Below are 18758 nucleotides of genomic sequence, written 5' to 3'. Positions count from 1 at the left end.
CAGCCCCTCGTGTCATTATGTTCTGCACCATCCTACCAGCCCCTCGTCATTATGTTCTGCACCATCCTATTAGCCCCTAATCATTATGTTCTGCACCATCCTACCAGCCCCGCGTCATTATGTTCTGCAACATCCTACCAACCCCGCATCATTATATTCTGCACCATCCTACCAGCCCCGCGTCATTATGTTCTGCACCATCCTACCAGTCACACGTCATTATGTTCTGCAACATCCTACCAGCCCTGCATCATTATGTTCTGCACCATCCTACAAGCCCCCGTCATTATGTTCTACACCATCCTACCAGCCCCGCGTCATTATGTTCTGCACCATCCTACCAGCCCTGCATCATTATGTTCTGCACCATCCTACAAGCCCTCGTCATTATGTTCTGCACCATCCTACCAGTCTGGCATCATTATGTTCTGCACCATCCTACCAGCCCCACGTCATTATGTTCTACACCATCCTACCAGCCCTGCGTCATTATGTTCTGCACCTTCCTACCAGTCCAACGTCATTATGTTCTGCACCATCCTACCAGCCCCACGTCATTATGTTCTACACCAGCCTACCAGCCCCGCGTCATTATGTTCTGCACCATCCTACCAGCCCCGCGTCATTATGTTCTGCAACATCCTACCAGCCCTGCATCATTATGTTCTGCACCATCCTACAAGCCCCCGTCATTATGTTCTGCACCATCCTACCAGTCTGGCATCATTATGTTCTGCACCATCCTACCAGCCCCACGTCATTATGTTCTGCACCATCCTACCAGCCCCACGTCATTATGTTCTACACCAGCCTACCAGCCCCGCGTCATTATGTTCTGCACCATCCTACCAGCCCCGCGTCATTATGTTCTGCACCTTCCTACCAGTCCCACGTCATTATGTTCTGCACCATCCTACCAGCCCCACGTCATTATGTTCTGCACCATCCTACCAGCCCCGCGTCATTAGGTTCTGCACCATCCTACCAGTCCCACGTCATTATGTTCTGCACCATCCTACCAGCCCCGCATCATTATGTTCTGCACCATCCTACCAGCTCTTCGTCATTATGTTCTGCACTCTCCTACCAGCCCCGCGTCATTATGTTCTGCACCTTCCTACCAGTCCCACATCATTATGTTCTGCACCATCCTACCAGCCCCACGTCATTATGTTCTGCACCATCCTATCAGCCCTGCGTCATTATGTTCTGCACCATCCTACCAGCCCCGCGTCATTATGTTCTGCACCATCCTACCAGTCCCATGTCATTATGTTCTGCAACATCCTACCAGCCCTGCATCATTATGTTCTGCACCATCCTACAAGCCCCCGTCATTATGTTCTGCACCATCCTACCAGCCCCACGTCATTATGTTCTACACCATCCTACCAGCCCCGCGTCATTATGTTCTGCACCATCCTACCAGTCCCACGTCATTATGTTCTGCAACATCCTACCAGCCCTGCATCATTATGTTCTACACCATCCTACAAGCCCCCGTCATTATGTTCTGCACCATCCTACCAATCTGGCATCATTATGTTCTGCACCATCCTACCAGCCCCGCGTCATTATGTTCTGCACCATCCTACCAGCCCCACGTATTTATGTTCTACACAATCCTACCAGCCCCGCGTCATTATGTTCTGCACCATCCTTCCAGCCCCGCGTCATTATGTTCTGCACCTTCCTACCAGCCCCACATCATTATGTTCTGCACCATCCTACCAGCCCCCGTCATTATGTTCTGCACCATCCTACCAGCCCCACGTCATTATGTTCTGCACCATCCTACCAGTCCCGCATCATTATGTTCTGCACCATCCTACCAGCTCTTCGTCATTATGTTCTGCACCCTCCTACCAGCCCCGCGTCATTATGTTCTGCACCATCCTACCAGCCCCACGTCATTATGTTCTACACCATCCTACCAGCCCCACGTCAATATGTTCTGCACATAGCAACATCCCATCTGATAGAGAACTTCCATCTTAGTAAATAAACCCCTTTGTGTTTTTTTAGTACAAACTCAAAAGTAAACATATAACTACAGTAATAATATAGGAGTCACCTGCTTTCTGCAACGCATTTCGCATCTCATGGGCATCAATAGTTCCTGAGAGGTTGGTGTCCACTTCTAGGAATATTTTCTATAGTAAAAATGAAATGGAAAATATTTTTATTTAGGGTGCAAAAGGAATGACGTATTTCCATGCAATATATTGGGAGACTTGTTATTTTGCATAGTCACAAACTGAACATATTGATACGTGTACACGGCATCTAACAGGGTAGGGAGGAGACCCGTGGGCTGCCCAGCTGATCGGAAGCACCAAGCATGCCCCCAAAATGATGATACTCGGGGGGTCGTGCAGTGTGGCTCTGATCCATCCTGTCTGATGCTCCGCCCCCTACCTCTGAGGCCACACCCCCTTCTCAGATGTGGCTGCACAACCGGATCCTTATATTATTATTTACTATTGTAAAGCGCAACGGAATCTGCTGCGCTATATAAGAAACTGCAAATATAAGAAACTGCAAATAAATATTATGAAGGGTCATATATTTAGCGGATGGCAACAACACCATTTGATTATTGAACACATGCGTACGGATCGTTCAGTGAATGCAAATAAGGAATTTAATAGCGTATGGATTTAATCACAATCCTCTTGCAATTTGACAGACAGGAAGCCGGCATTTAGGGGTGGTAACCGGAAGTGTTCTGGGAGTGTCAGGGAAAACACAGGCACGCCCAGGCGTTATCAGGGAAACATCAGCACCGGCTTTGGGCAGCCTGATTCTGTCACACAGTTGTTTAAGGGTCGGAGTCCTAACAAATTTATTCAAAAGTATTAATAATTAATGACGACGCCATACAGATAACATGCAGCCTTACAATGTAATTCTCCAACTTCTTCCAGAGGGTCCGGAACTCTGCGATACTCAGGGTCCCGGTATTGTCCACCTGTGCGTGCCGTAGTTAAGGCTGTTACCAGCGACAGACAGTTACATATTATCAGATATCTGACCGGATCATACATATGTAGAGTTTGTTACATGTACTGCATGTTGGAGTCTTCCAATGTCACCGTATTACATACCTGCATGATATCAGTCTCATACATATACATATTCATAAGTATTAATTACATTAAGCCCCAGTACACTCCCCTTGGAGAAGTCGCATCCAATCCCTGTTCAGCCGCCTGAAACCATCCTGGGCAGCAGCAGCGTATGCAATATGCATTGTGTCAACCACTGAAGGTCGACATGGTTTAGATCGACACATAAATTAGGTCAACATGGCTGAGGATGACAGGGTTGCAGCGGTACACTTTAATAGTGTCCATGTCGACATTCTAGTTGCCCTAGTTCGGGACGAAAAAAAGTGAAAAATTCATGTTGACCTTGTGACTGTCGACCTTTCCATTGTTGATCTAATTGTGGACTCGATTTTTCAACGGTATCTTGTTCCTAGGTCAACAATGGAAAGGTCGACAGTCACAAGGTCAACATGAATTTTTCATTTTTTTTCGTCCCGAACTAGGGCAACTAGGGCCAGTGGCGGAACTTGTGAATGGTTGACCCCCTCCGTTCCAACCCAAGTTCACAATACTATATGTGACATAGCAGTGGCTATACTTATCTACCCTCCTACGAACATTGGGTCCCCTTCCCCCCTTGGAAGAGTGGGCAAGCCTCCCACATGTAGCAGGCCCCCTGCACCCCCTCCCTCTGCTGGTCAAATACCAGCATTTGCAGCTCTTTGGGGGGGGGGGGGGGGGGGTGAGACACAGCATTTACAGGAATGGCTTAATGGGGGCAGGGCTTTATCTCCCAGCGAGGAGACTCTTAAGGTAGGCAAGTATGAGCAGATTGTGACAGCAGCGGGCCCCTTAGTCCTCATGGGCCCTGGTGCAATGTACCTGCAGCACCAGAGGTAGTTCCGTCTCTGTTGGGGGTGGCTGTGCCTATCCTGTTACCACAAGTGCCACATTAACTTTCTCATTCCCCACACAACAGACCTGAATATCAAGTACATGGGGCGGATGTACTATGCCCTCGACAGGTATAAAGTTTTGAGAGATAAAGTTTCATACACCCAGACCCTAACTGTCATTTTTCAAATACAGACTGGGACATAACAGTTATTAGTTGATTGGCGGGTACTTTATCTCTCCCTGCTTGTCCTCTTTTCTGACAGTGAGAACTTTCCTTCACAATAACAAACAATATAAATACGGAAATTCAAGGAGAGAACCATCCGAAATTGGACATTACTTATAAATGGGATACTGTATATGACAGTATCACATATACCTCTGAAAGGATACATCCATCAGATTAATCATTTCCCAGCAGGTTCTCAGAGAAAGTCCATCCGATTTGATATCAGGGCCTACACAGAGAAACGCGTGGAATTTGCACAATGAAATATATTAGATATGTCTTTACATTTCCTACAAAGCACACAGAGACATATGGCGTAAGATGCGCCTACTGTACCACAACTTACGTTCCAACAGCCTCTGGTTCAGGACACTCCTCAGTTCCTCTACATTGTATTCACCTTCCTGGTGGAGAAACGCGCAGTAAGATTGCCACAAGTAGTAGATCATTCACAGAGATTAATAACAAATTATATAGCTGGAATGTCCTTGCTGAATACGGGCTAACCACATTACTGCACATGGTTCTGCGCCCATTCCTTGCTGAATACGGGCTAATCACATTACTGCGCCTGGTTCTGCTCTTCAGTTCTTGCTGAATACGGGCTAATTGCATTATTGCACCTGGTTCTGTGCCTCAGTTCTTGCTGAATATGGGCTGATCACATTACTGCACCTGGTTCTACGCCCCAGTCCTTGCTGTATATGGGCTAATCGCATTATTGCACCTGGTTCTGCCCCCAGTCCTTGCTGAATACAGGCTAATCGCATTATTGTACCTGGTTCTGCGCCCCAGGCCTTGCTGTATATGGGCTAATCGCATTATTGCACCTGGTTCTGCCCCCAGTCCTTGCTGAATACGATCTAATCGCATTACTGCACCTGGTTCTGCCCCCAGTCCTTGCTGTATACGGGCTAATCACATTATTGTACCTGGTTCTGCGCCCCAGGCCTTGTTGAATACGGGCTAATCGCATTATTGTACCTGGTTTTGCCCCCAGTCCTTGCTGAATACGGGCTAATCGCATTATTGTACCTGGTTCTGCGCCCCAGGCCTTGTTGAATACGGGCTAATCACGTTACTGCACATTATACTGGCCGAGATTCAGCAAGCTGAAAATGCCGTAAAAAAACAGTTTTCTGGGTTTTTACTGCATTTTCATATGCAGCAAAGCCCCATTGCCGGGGCTTCGCTGCGGGGGGTTACGCCAGTTCCTATTTGGCGTAACCCCATGGAAGCCTATGGGCTTCCCTTCGTGTCCCCCGCCGCCCCGCGCGCCCCCCGCCGATCAGCGCCGCACCCCCTCACCTGTGTCCGGGCAGCCTCCTGTTGTGCTGCCCGGACCAGTGTTCTCCTCCTGCCTGCACCACTTCTGAGTGCAGGGGGGAGGAACCGGAGCCCTTACAGCTGTGTAAGGGTTCCGGCAGGGAGGGGGGGACCCGGTGCACATCGCCGGGCATCGCTTTTGCATTAATAATCGCATATGTTACTGCATATGCGATTATTAACCATGCGAATGCCGGCAATGTGCACCAGGGATTATTAGTGAATCCCGCCCTCTGTGCCCAATCCTTGCTGCATACGGGCTAATCGCATTACTGCACATGGTTCTGAGCCCCAGTCCTCCTTGAAAATAGGGATGTGCACTTTTCGTGTTCCATGAAACACGTTTTTGGGTCTGTATCTCGGGCAGTGTTTTGGATCTAGATCTGTTCCAAAACACCACCATTTTCGTGTTTTGTGTTTCGTGTATTGGGTTCTGATTTTATTTATTTTTTTAAAGCAAAAAAAATGCTAAAATTGCAGAATTTGTGGGGGTTTTTCTGCTACGCTTTTATTAACCTCAATATCATTAATTTCCACTCATTTCCAGTCTATTCTGAATACCTCACAATATTGTTTTTAGGGCAAATGGTTTCACCGAGGTAGCTGGATAACTATGCAAAGCCACACAAGTGGGCGGCACAAACATGTGGCTCATCTAGGAGTGGGACTTCAGCAGCAGACAGGATGGCTGTTTGAAAAACTAGGCCCCAAAAAGCACATAATGGCAAAAAAAGAGGTGCAAGATGGAATTGTACTTGGGCCCTCCCACCCACCCTTATGTTGCGTAAATAGGACATGCACACTTTAACAAACCAATCATTTCAGCGACAGGGTCTGCCACACGACTGTGGCTGAAATGATTGGTTTGTTTGGGCCCCACAAAAAAAAATAAGCAAGTCACCTCACCCTGTACAAACTGGCTCTATTGAGGCAAGATGTTGTCCTCATCCTCATCCAATTCATTTTGATGAACATCATCTTCTCCACATTTTGCGGAAGCAACCTTCTACACTGCTCACTGACCAGGTTCCCCGCTGCACTAAAAACTCTTTCAGAGTACACACTGGAGGGGGGGACAACTCAGGTAAAATAGAGCCAGTTTGACTTTGTACGCCGGCTTCCAAACTGCCTTTTTGTCCTGCCAGTATAGGTAAGGACTGTCTGACATGTCTACTTGGATGCCGTCAACAAAGTAATCCTACACCACAGTAATGGGAAGGTCCGGCATCGCAACCACCAACACCCTTTGACTCTCCTTGGGGATTTGTGATAAAATGTCTTTAGGAGGGTGCGGTTGTTTGCAGTTGCTGCCTGCGGTGTGTGCTGTGCCCGTAATACACATTTAGCATGGACGTAGTAACTGATACCAGCTTCCTAACGAAGGTCATTGGGAAGAATATCAAATTTACAACCACCAATGGATACTTTCAGGGCGTGCAATGAGTATTGATGCGAGCCGTACAATCACTTTAAGAAAAGTTAAGGATTTAGCTGGGAAATAAGTGGCTAGTACAAAAATCCTCTTTGGGCACACCATTCTGAAAGTGGAACCAAGAAGAATTGTTTGGTCCTTCAAGTCAAGAGCCAGAAAAAGCAGCTAATGAAAGAGATAAAACCTTATCACAAGAGAGCGTTGAAGATGCTGGGAAACCTGCCGGGAAAGTGATAGAGCCTGATCTACCTGCACCGCATGGGATGCATGACAGTATCCTACATGACATTAAACAGATGAAGATGCAGACTACTGTATGTTGTAATAGACCAGTTTCAGCCTATGCTTGGTCCTGAAATTTGACATCTACAGAGCCAGATAGTCCTGAGCTTAGGTACAGTGGGACTGAACTTGTGTCGCCATGAAAAGTTGTGCTGGCTGCAAGTGTCTACGAAAAGATGCGTGTATCTTTTTGATGTCCTTCTCTTGGGGCCTGGAGTTTTCAGAAATGGGATACAAATGGTGCTTGAAGACAAAAGCATTCTTAATGTGGTCCATGACTGTCGCTGGCTGGGGGATGTCTTGTCCAACCAATATGGGGTGGTTCTGCAATGTCTTTGATGCACAGGTAGAAGATGTATACCTGTTCTTCATGGAAACCGGGGGCTTCCTTCCTAATTGTACGTGTTCACTTAAGGAATGTTTGACTCGACATCTCAACATGCCATCTTCACAAGTTTCATTCCTGACTTACAAGCAAACTTTAATAAAGGATAACCCCAATATATGGCTTGATCGTCCAATGTGTACACATTTGCTGAAAGAATTGGCTCTGGAAGTCTTTCACCACGGCTCTGCACCTAGCATTGTTGGATGCCATGTTAGCTGATTTTACATTATTGGTTGATGGGTATTTAAATACGTATAGCCAAGGAGCAGTGGATGATTTGGGCAGCACTGAGATCTGCTCCAAACTTCCAAAATAAATTCAGCATCTTTGTGTTTTCCAGCAAGTTAGGCGAGACTTACAAGCTGACTTACAAGCAAAGTTTAATAAACGATAACCCCACTATATGGCTTGATCGTCCAATGTCTACACATTAACAACTTTCTGTTTTCCAGCACGTTAGGCGAGAGGAAGCAATAGACGAGTACATTGTCAATGGCCAAGGGTTTCTTACCCGGGTGGAAAAGACAAGCCAACGAATGCACCGTAGATGCTGGATTTGACTCTCAGCAGTGGGATTGCTGAGCTCTGTGATTATTACCAACCGTCTCACAATACATTGCCGAAGCAAGAAGTGGAGTGCAAACAGTTGTATGCAATTGAAGACGCCATTGTTGAAGCATGAAGATGCAATTGTTGGATGCCATGTTAGCAGATTTTACATCATTGATTGATGGGTATTTAAATACATATAGCCAAGGAGCAGTGGATGATTTGGGCTGCACTGAGATCTGCTCGGAGCTTCCAAATTAAATTGTTTTCCAGCAAGTTAGGAGAGCGGAAGCAGTACACAAATACATTGTCAATGACCAAGGGTTTCGTACACAGGTTGAAAAGAGAAGCCAATGAATGGAATAGCTGCACTGCAGAGCTGCAAAGGAGGGGAACCTACTGGCCAAACATAACCCCCCCTTCCTTATTATATCCCCTTTAGTATATACACTTGCACTTGAGTCAGGTGCATCCCCGCTCCTTTGCCTATGTCGTAGGTGGCTGTGTAGGCTTGAAGGCCTTTTGCTGCTCCTCCATCCTCTGCATCATATAGAGGGTGGAGTTCCAGCGCATTACAACCTCTTGTTTGAGGTGATGGCAGGGCAGATCGAGGAGTTCTTGCTGCCACTCCAGCCTTTGGCAGGCAGCGGCAGAATGGCAAAAGTGTTCAGCAATTCTGCGGGCCACCACAAGCATCTCCTGCACACTTTTTAGATTGTCTTCCCGATGGGGTCTGGTTGTGTGATGCAGGGTGAGAGCGGCAGCGGCGGGCTCCCAGAATAATAATCGGAATATCTTCATCTGCATTACATTAACACTGCAGTATGGCTTCCCGGAGACACCTGTAACACCCTATCTAAGTGTGATTCAGTAGCAGGACAGGTGTGAGAAGCAGCCGCCATTTTAATCCTTGTCTGGCACTTGTGATTTCAGTGTATGGTGCAATATTCAGATTAGCGCAGGGTCCATTAAAATAAAATTGGCCTTGCCTTAGTTAAAATCTGGGTCTGCTATTATGATATGTCATCACCATCAGCAGCATCCTCCTCCTCATTAACTTCCTCCTCAGTGCCAGCTACATCAATTTCCTCCTACTGGTGTACAAAATTGACAACTTCAAAATCAGGAACTGGACTGTGGGTGATCCTTCCAGCATATGCAGAGGGCGTGCTGCAAATGGTGGAAGGAGCCACCTCTTCCCGTACAGTGATGGGAGGGTCAGGCTTCACAACCACCAACACCCTTGGACTCTCCTTGGGGATTTGTGATACCGTGTCTTTTAGAAGGCTGAGTTGTTTGCTGTCTTTTTGTTGACAGCTTAACTCTATTTACATTTGTAGGGGGGAGAAGGATAATGAGGAGGGCTGTGATCATCGTGTGAAGCTGGACCACTAGTCAAGAACATAGTGAGAATGTGGGCAGGCGTCAGCCAGACGTGCACACTGTTCAATCTCCTGGACTGGAGTGAACATGGAGCCCGCCCGTCCTTATATACATATAGTGACGTTGTATTGACGTTGTCCGGATATCGTGAGATCCGACAGCGAGAATTTGCGGGCACCAGATAGGCGCACTCCGAGTATGGGCAGGAAAACCCGAAAAGGCTCGTGAACGTGTTCGGATAGGGGGTTGTTCGGAGGTGTCCGGATTCCCGGAATCCGGACGCGCTCATCTCTACTTGAATACGGGCTAATCACATTACTGCACCTGGTTCTGCACTAAGTCATTGCAGATATGGGTTAATCGCATGACTGCACCTGGTTCTGAGACCCAATTCTTGATGAATACGGGCTATTGCATTACTGCACCTAGTTCCACGCCCCAGTCCTTGCTGAATATTGGCTGATCGCATTACTGCATCTAAATCTACACCAGATTTATGGTGTTAGTGGTATTCCTGTGTGAGGCATAATGGTGCATAGTACATTGCCATGTGGGGCATAATACTGTATGATGCAAGGGGCATTTCTGTGTGGGGCATATTATGGTGTATGGGGCATTACTTTGTGGAGCATTATATGGTGTAAGGGGCATTACTGTGTGTGGCATAATATGGTGTAAGGGGCTTTACTTTTTGGGCATAATATGGTGTAAGGGGCATTACTGTCTGGGGCATAATAGGTGTAAGGGGCATAATAGGTGTAAGGGGCATAATATAACTTACCTACCCACCTTTCCAGGAGGGTAGGTAAGTTTGCTGATGAGAGCTTACTATCAATCATAACGATAAGACAATCTACTGTACCTCTTCAGGCTCTTCAGGCTCATGCTCAGATTCATCAGGAGCTTCTGATTCTGGAGTAGAATTTGGCTTCAAATATAAAAAAAAATAAAAATAAAAGAGGATTAAAAACAGGGAATTGTCGTTTTTATCAGTTTAAAACAGTGGTTGAAGTGGGGCAGTATACCATATACTATATGTACTATATACTTTAATATGGGGATAAAAAAAGCCGGGCACCTCAGGGTGTGCTCTGACCAGATAGCAGCATTGTCCTGTGTTCCAGTGGCCGATGGCCAGCAGAGAAAGGGGAGAGACCATCTAGTGTGCTACTGCTTACTAGGGATGGCCATTGATGCTATTACCATCGATGGTGATAGTGCAAACGACCATCAATCTTAGCATACATAGTATATGATGTATGACCATTGATGGTGTTAACTATAGATAAACATCCCTTTTATTTGACTGATTGGGCCGTGGGCCAATCAGAACCTGGAGCGGGGCTTTATGGGTGTCAGGGTGGATCTATGTTTTGTGCTCTGGCCCCTTGGCTAAGAAAGAAGAAACTATTTGGTTATACTTTGACATTGAAGGAGGGAAACCATCTGGTTCTCCCCCATCGATGGCAAATTTATTCCGCATCGGCCATATACCATCAATGACTTTAAATCATCAATGGTCTATGGCCATCCCTACTGCTTTCCCAGCTCCCCCTGATGACATTCTACCTGACACCCACTGCCTCTCCCTGTCACCCTGTGCCTCTCTTGTCCCCCCACTGCATCTATGTGTCACCCTCTGCCTAACCATGTCACTCTCTACCAGTCGTCACCTGCTGTCTCTCCTAGTCATATGCTACGTTATCCACTGCCTCCACCTGTCATCCATTCCCTGGCATAATCTACTGCTTCTCCCTTGCCCCCTACTGCAAGGCCACTCCCACTTTTCCAACTGCTCACTCTCTTTCCGTGACACAGTGTCTACCTGTTATCATACCTCCCAACAGTCCCGATTTTATCGGGACAGTCCCGATTGTCAGGGCCTGTCCCGCTGTCCCACCCGTGGGCGGCAGTGTCCCGCGGTGTGGGGGGGCTGTTGGGAGTCCCCACTGTCAGCTGCTAAGCAGCGGGGAATAAACGCTGTGCGCATGCGCACAGCGTCTATTCCCACAGCCAGGGGGCTGGGGGCATGGCTAGAGGCTTACAGAGCCTCTGGGTCATGCCCCCAAAGCAGCAAAATGGGGGCGTGGCCTCGCGGGGGAGCCGTGAGTATAGGCCACGGCCCCAAATTAGGCCACGCCTCCCGAAAATGTAGGCGCGTCTCCGGCGCGCAGCAGCAGCATCCCGCCTGCTGGGCTACTAAAGTTGGGAGGTATGTGTTATTCCCCCCCCCCTTCCCCCGGTGTCCGGTCTGTAGGATCACCAGAATATGCAGCAGGGCACTGGTGGATTGATGGCTGTCAGCATCTTGCAGTTACTAAATGTCCTGCCACTGGCGAACCATTCTTCTGCCTAGGTCTGCCCACTTTCTTCTCTGTATACTGAATGCGGAGCCTGGGGGTAGACTAGAGAAATGTCAGTGCTATGGTATGGGAGAAACAAAGGTACGGAACAGTGGCTGAGTGACTGTAGCAGGGGGTGAGAGAGGAATGAACAGAGAGATAGCAGTGCCACAGCCGCTGAGCAGAGCCACACCTGCTGACACTGACCAGAGCCACCGCTGCTGCCATCCAGAGCTTCTCCTCCTTAGGTAATCTTCTCTGTCTCCGCTGTCACTTTCCCTGTCTCTTTGTCCCTGCTGTCACTCTCTCTCCCTGCCTTCACTCTCCCTGTCCTTATGTCTTTGCTGTCACTCTCTATCCCTGATGTCACTCTCCCTGTCCTTATGTCCCTGCTGTCACTCTCCCTGTCATTCTCGCTGACCCAGCTGTCACTCTCCCTGTCCCTGTTGTCAGTCTGTCCCTGCTGTTACTCTTTCTGACCCTGTCATTGCTGCCACTCTCTCTGACCCTATGTCCCTGCTGTCACTCTCTGTCCCTGCTGTCACTCTCACTGACTTGGCTGTTACTGTCCCTGCTGTCATTCTTTCTGACCCCGGTGTCATGCTCTCTATCTTGTCTGTCACTCTGTCCTTGCTGTCACTCTCTCAGTCACTCTCAGTCCCTCCTGTCACTCCCCCCCTATAGCCCTTCTATCACTCTCTCTGAACCTACGTCCCTAATTTCAATCTCTCTGTCCCCCTGTCCATGCTGTCACTCTCTGTCCATGCTATCATTATCTCTGTCTCTGCTGTTACTCTCTCTGTCCCTATGTCCCTGATGTTACTCTCTCTGTCCCTATGCCCCTGCTGTCACTCTCCCTGTCTCCATGTTCCTGCCGTCATTCTCCCTGTCCCTATTTGCCTGCCTTCCTTCTCTGTCTTTATGTCACTCTCTTTGTCCTTGCTGTTATTTTCTCTGTCCCTATATCCCTGCTGCCATTCCCTCTGTCTCTAAATTTTGTCTCATAATGTGTGGCATAATGTGAATTATGAATCATACTGTACTGCATAATGTGAATTGTGTTTAGTTCCGTGGGGATTTTGGCTCATTCTGTGGGAAATACGGCTCATTCCGTGTGGTATAATGAGAATTTTGGCTCATTCTGTATTGCATAATGTGAATTTCAACTAATCGTGTGTGGCATAATGTGAATTTTGGCTCATTCCATGTGGCATAATGTGTAAGGGGCACTAGTGCTAGATAAGGGGTCCCACAATGGTGGTGCATGTGTATAAGGGGTATACAGTTGTGCTCATAAGTTTACATACCCTAGCACAATTTGTGATTTTCTGGCCATTTGTCAGAGAATATGAATGATAACTCACAAACTTTTCTTTCACTCATGGTTAGTGGTTGGGTGAAGCCATTTATTGTCAAACAACTGTGTTTACTCTTTTTAAATCATAATGACAACAGCAACTACCCAAATGACCCTGATCAAAAGTCTACATACCCTGGAGATTTTGGCCTCATAACATGCACACAAATGGGTTTAAAATGGCTACTAAAGGTAACCATCATCAGCTGTAATCTGTTTGCTTATAATCAGTGTGTGTGTAAAAAAGGTCAGTGAGTTTCTGGGCTCTTGAAAGAAAGATCTTTCATCCAGTGCTGCACTGACATGTCTGGATTCTGAGCCACAGGGAAAGCAAAAGAATTCTCAAAGGATCTGCGGGAAAAGGTAATTGAACTGTATAAAACAGGAATGGGATATAAAAAGATATCCAACCAATTGAGAATGCCAATCAGCAGTGTTCAAACTCTAATTAAGAAGTGGAAAATGAGAGATTCTGTGGAAACCAAATCACGTTCAGGTAGACCAACAACAATTTCAGCCACAACTGTCAGAAAAATTGGATGCAAAGAAAAATCCACAAATAACTTCAGCTCAAATACAGGACTCTGAAAAAAACGTGGTGTGATTGTTTCAAGATGCACAATAAGAAAAATGGGCTGCATGGTCGCCAGAAGAAAGCCATTACTACGCAAATGCCACAAAGCATCCCACTTACAATACTTCAAACAGCACAGAGACAAGCTTCAAACCATCTGGACAAAGTCATTTGCAGTGATGAGACCAAAAATTAACTGTTTGGCCACAACCATAAACCATTTGTAGAGGAGTCAACAAGACCTATGATGAAAGGTACACCATTCCTACTGTGAAACATGGAGGTGGATCACTGATATTTTCGGGATGTGTGAGCTACAAAAGGCACTGGAAACTTGGGCAAAATTGATGGCAAGATGAATGCCGCATGTTAAAAGAAAATACTGGAGGAAAATTTGCACTCATCAGCCTGGAAGCTGCGCATGGGACGAACTTGGATGTTCCAACATGTCAATGATCCAAAACACATGGCCAAGTCGACCTGTCATAGACTACAGCAGAATAAAGTGAAGGTTCTGGAGTGGCCATCTCAGTCTCCTGACCTCAATATCATTGAGCCACTCTGGGGAGATCTCAAACGTGCAGTTCATGCAAGACAGCCCAAGAATTTACAGGAACTGGAGGCTTTTTGCCAAGAAGAATGGGCAGCTTTACCATCTGAGAAAATAAAGAGCCTCATCCACAACTAGCACACAATACTTTAAACTGTCATTGATGTTAAAGGGGGCAATACATGGTATTAAGAACTGGGGTATGTAAACTTTTGATCAGTGTCATTTGGGTAGTTTCTGTTGTCATTATGATTTAAAAAGAGTAAACACAGTTGTTTGACAATAAATGGCTTCACCCAATCACTAACCATGAGTGACAGAAAAGTTTGTGAGTTATCATTCATATTCTCTGAGAAATGGCCAGAAAATCACAAATTCTGCTTGGGTATGTAAACTTATGAGCACAACTGTATAGTGTGGTACACTACACTTAAGGACACACCCTCTTTTCAGTGGCCATGCTTCTTTTCAGGGGCACAAGTGATCAAGAAAATACAGGGACATATCTTGAAACCCTGTAATAAATTAGACCTGTATACCACTGCATATTCACATATAAATCATAAAAGTTAGGTGTGATATCCCCAATGATTAGCAGAGGGTATAAAGGTCCATTATACACTCAAGTGACTAACTAAACATAGGGATATTTCTTGAAAACCCTGTAATAGATAGGACCTGTACACCACTGCATAATTATATACAAATTATAATAAACTGAGTACGATATCCTCAGTGACCAGCAGAGGGTGCTAAAGGTCCACTATATATATAAGTGACTAATAAAACACAGGGATATTCTCTGAAATTGGACCTGCAAATCACTGTATAATCAATGTACCTTGTACTCTGTCAAAAGCAAGTGACTTACCCCGAGGGGACTCTCTACTGCTTTTTGATCTATCCAGATACTAACAAGTGGGAAATTTACTAAGATGTGAAATACACTTCACAGGTCATGTTGCTATGGGCATATCAGAAGATACTCAGGGCCGGCGCCACCACTAGGCAAATCTAGGCATTTGCCTAGGGCGCCGGCCACTGGAGGGCGGCATTTTGTGCCGCCCGGGTACCTGTCCTACGGCGCTGTCTATTTAAATCTGGCGGCGGAGGCAGCGGGGGTCCCTGCAGTCCATTAAAAATCACGAGCGCTATCCGCCGGGCTATGCGGAAGCGCTTCTAGTGTGAAAACTCTGGCAGCACGGCGCACGCTGATCTCAGCCAATCAGCGTGCTGCCAGTGTTTTCACACTAGAAGCGCTTCCGCATAGCCCGGCGGATAGCGCTCGTGATTTCTAATGGACTGCAGGGACCCCCGCTGCCTCCGCTGCCAGATTTAAATAGACAGCGCCGAACGACAGGTACCACCACCACCCACCACCACCACCACCCCCCCCCCCCGGCACCGGGGCGCCCCCACCCCGACTCGCCTGGGGCGCTCCGGTGCCTTGCACCGGCCCTGAAGATACTTATTTATTTAGCACCCTCTAGAAGATAGTAGACAGGATCTGATTGGTTGCCCATAGCAACATGACCTGTGAAGTGTATTTCACATCTTAGTAAATTTCCCCCTAAGTGTCTACATGTTTCTATGTCCATGTTTTTACTTCTATTTTTCAAATAATAGAAAATCTGATGAATGTGGCTCCTCCCTCTTAGATAGATAGACTGTGGAGACCCCAAACAACCGGGAAGCGGTCATCTATTAGAATGAACTTAGGTCTACAGTCATTAGGTCGACCCCACTAGGTCGACTGGCAGGAAGGTCGACCTGACTTAAGGTCGACATGGGCCAATGTCGACATGACTTAAGGTCGAATTTGCATAAAGGTCGACATGAGGAAGGTCGACTGGTCATAAGGTCGACTTTGGGTTTTTCACTGTTTTTTGAGCCGACATGTGCCGACAGGCGGTATTTCATGCCCTACCATCCACTAGGGCGTGGAGGAGGTTATTAAAGCTGTGGCGAGCGAAGCGAGCCACCGTGCCCGAAGCATTGCGAGCGAAGCGAGCTATGCGAGGGTCCGATTCTCATTGCCAACTGTGTCCATGTCGACTGTGTCGACATTCGGATAAAAAAAACAGTGAAAAACCCATGTCGACCTTATGACCAGTCGACATTCCTCATGTCGACCTTTATGCATATTCGACCTTAAGTCATGTCGACCTTGCCCCATGTCGACCTTAAATCAGTTCGACCTTCCTGCCAGTCGACCTAGTGGGGTCGACCTAATGACTGTAGACCTAAGTTCATTCTGACAGATGTACCGATTCCGCTCACAGAGCCTCTGGCCATGCCCCCACAGTGGCAAAACGGGGCGTGGCCTTGAGGGAGTGAAATGATTTATAGGCCATGCTCCCTTGTCAACAGGCCACACACCCAAAATTCGCAATTTTCCCTCCCAGACCGGATCGCAGGGCACATTTTATTAGCAAATGGGCAAAACCCTGCTGCGCTGAAGGTGGGGCAAACGTAACAGGTGCAGAGAGAGAGTTAGATTTGGGTGGGGTGTATTCAAACTGAAATCTAAACTGCAGTGTAAGAATAAAGCAGCCAGTATTTACCCTGCACAGAAAAATAACTCACCCAAATCTTACTCTCTCTGCACATGTTACATCTGCCCCACCTGCAGTGCATTTTTTAACAAACTGTGCCCTGCAATCAGGTCTGAATTAGGCCCTATAAGCCTCTGTACATTTATATGAAAGCTTAATAAATACAGATGGATATTTTACCTCGTACGGTTGTGCATCCACCACATTTCCAGCGTCACTAAAATACAATAAATGTTAATTAGTGAGAAAATGTATCATGCAAATAAAGTGAATTATAAATGATATACGCCATGCGCGACAACAGTCATTGTTTGGAGAGTGATGGTAGGTTTGCACCCGGCAGATGCCCCTTCCCCTGGCCTGTTGGAATATGTCAGTACAGGTGGCGATGGTATGGCAGAGTGCAGGTACTCACCAGCAGGTGCCCTGAGCTCAGTACTCAGTCACCAGGCTGTCTGGTTTAGTAGTAATGGGAAGTTACAGCCATACTCTCAGACTTGCTGCATACAGCGGAGTATACAGGTCATCAGCCGGGTATCTGGGTAACGGTTTGCTGGAAGAGGGGTGGCGTGGTGGCTGTGTAGCGGGGACCGGAGCTGGAGACTGGAGCTTTCAGGTGGTGGGACTCGGCCAATCAGCAGCCTCACATTCAGGCGGCCACTAAATGGCTGAGAGGGCGCTCTCTCTCAGCGGCCTCAGCCAATCAGAGGGCCGTCCAAGTCATTTGCTGGCGCTGCTGAGTCCACACATAATATCGATCCATGCGACACTCGACGGCATGCCTGCGCATCGCGTCGAATGTCTCTTAAAAAATGCATGCAATCACTCAATTTATCGGCCAGATGTGGCCGAAATCGAATGATTGCAAGCAATATCTCACATACTGTATGTATGGGCAGCAATCATTGAGAAAAATGATGTAGGAATACTATAAAACGGCATTTTATTTGTACATACAGGTAAACATACAGGTCAATTAAAAAAAAAAAACCTGTATGTACAAATAAATTGCCGTTTTATCTGCTACGGGAGTTAAGATACCTTTATAGGACCAGCATTGCAGGAATTGCAGTGAGTATTGGTACGCCATCCTTTTACACACACAAAAAAACCCTTGATGCATTTATAACCGCCTAGCTACAGTAGATGTAAGCTAGGTACGGTCATTATGAATGCCTGTTAAAAAGAAACCCGGATATGCTTTCGCTCGCTTACTTTTTGAGTAAGTAAGGTATGCATACATTTGCTCCTGAAGAAGCCAGAATATCATATCCGGGGAAACGCGTTGAGCTTTTCTTACCACCCCCCAACTGGCATCTACCACCCACTGGCTGCTTGATTGAGAACTTACCATCTGAACACTGGACATTGCATTTGGGACATAAGCTTTGCCCCTAATTAACCAGTCAACTACAGTAAGCTGCAGTTCTCTCATGGACCTAACTAATTGCTCATATCCTAAAGTGCACTTTTCAGGAGGATACAGAGGACGCGTCTGAGGACATGAAACAAACTATATTCTCTTCTCTTTCATTTACCTTCTATAATCCATTCATCATCGTGGAATGAGCCTTCAGCCTGCACTGATCATCGTGGAGTTGTACTATAACTTAAGGTGCCCACACACTAGAACGATTTTTGGGCCGATTGGCCGATTTCCGATAAATCGGCAGATATATCATCCGATGTTTACCGATAATCGACCTGATGCGCGCTCCCGTAGATCTTTAGCTGAATCTTCTGATCTTACGTGCTGCACGAAAGATCAGAATATTTAACAAACGATCCATAGGAACGCATACGGGATCTTAAGAAAAATCTTTGGTAAAGATGTGTGCTTGCCT

At 46.8% G+C, this 18758-nt stretch overlaps 1 protein-coding gene across 1 annotated transcript in view; it reads right to left on the bottom strand.

Annotated features, from left to right (window-relative positions):
- The window catches only part of LOC146063311 (calpain-8-like), a 142944-nt gene that overhangs the window by 11557 nt on the left and 112629 nt on the right, over positions 1–18758 (bottom strand). Inside the window, exons 13-18 of the mRNA XM_083175579.1 lie at positions 17095–17131; positions 10399–10464; positions 4523–4580; positions 4341–4405; positions 2903–2971; positions 2075–2153 (exon numbers count right to left, since the gene is read on the bottom strand). Coding sequence (XP_083031705.1) covers positions 2075–2153; positions 2903–2971; positions 4341–4405; positions 4523–4580; positions 10399–10464; positions 17095–17131 — 374 coding nt within the window. The remainder of the gene's footprint in view (positions 1–2074; positions 2154–2902; positions 2972–4340; positions 4406–4522; positions 4581–10398; positions 10465–17094; positions 17132–18758) is intronic.

Source organism: Crinia signifera, chromosome 3 (assembly GCF_055691185.1).
Source record: "Crinia signifera chromosome 3, ASM5569118v1, whole genome shotgun sequence".
In the NCBI taxonomy this organism is placed as follows: Eukaryota; Metazoa; Chordata; class Amphibia; order Anura; family Myobatrachidae; genus Crinia; species Crinia signifera.
Note: the sequence above shows the minus strand (reverse complement) of the source record. Positions and strands in the feature narration are given on the sequence as shown.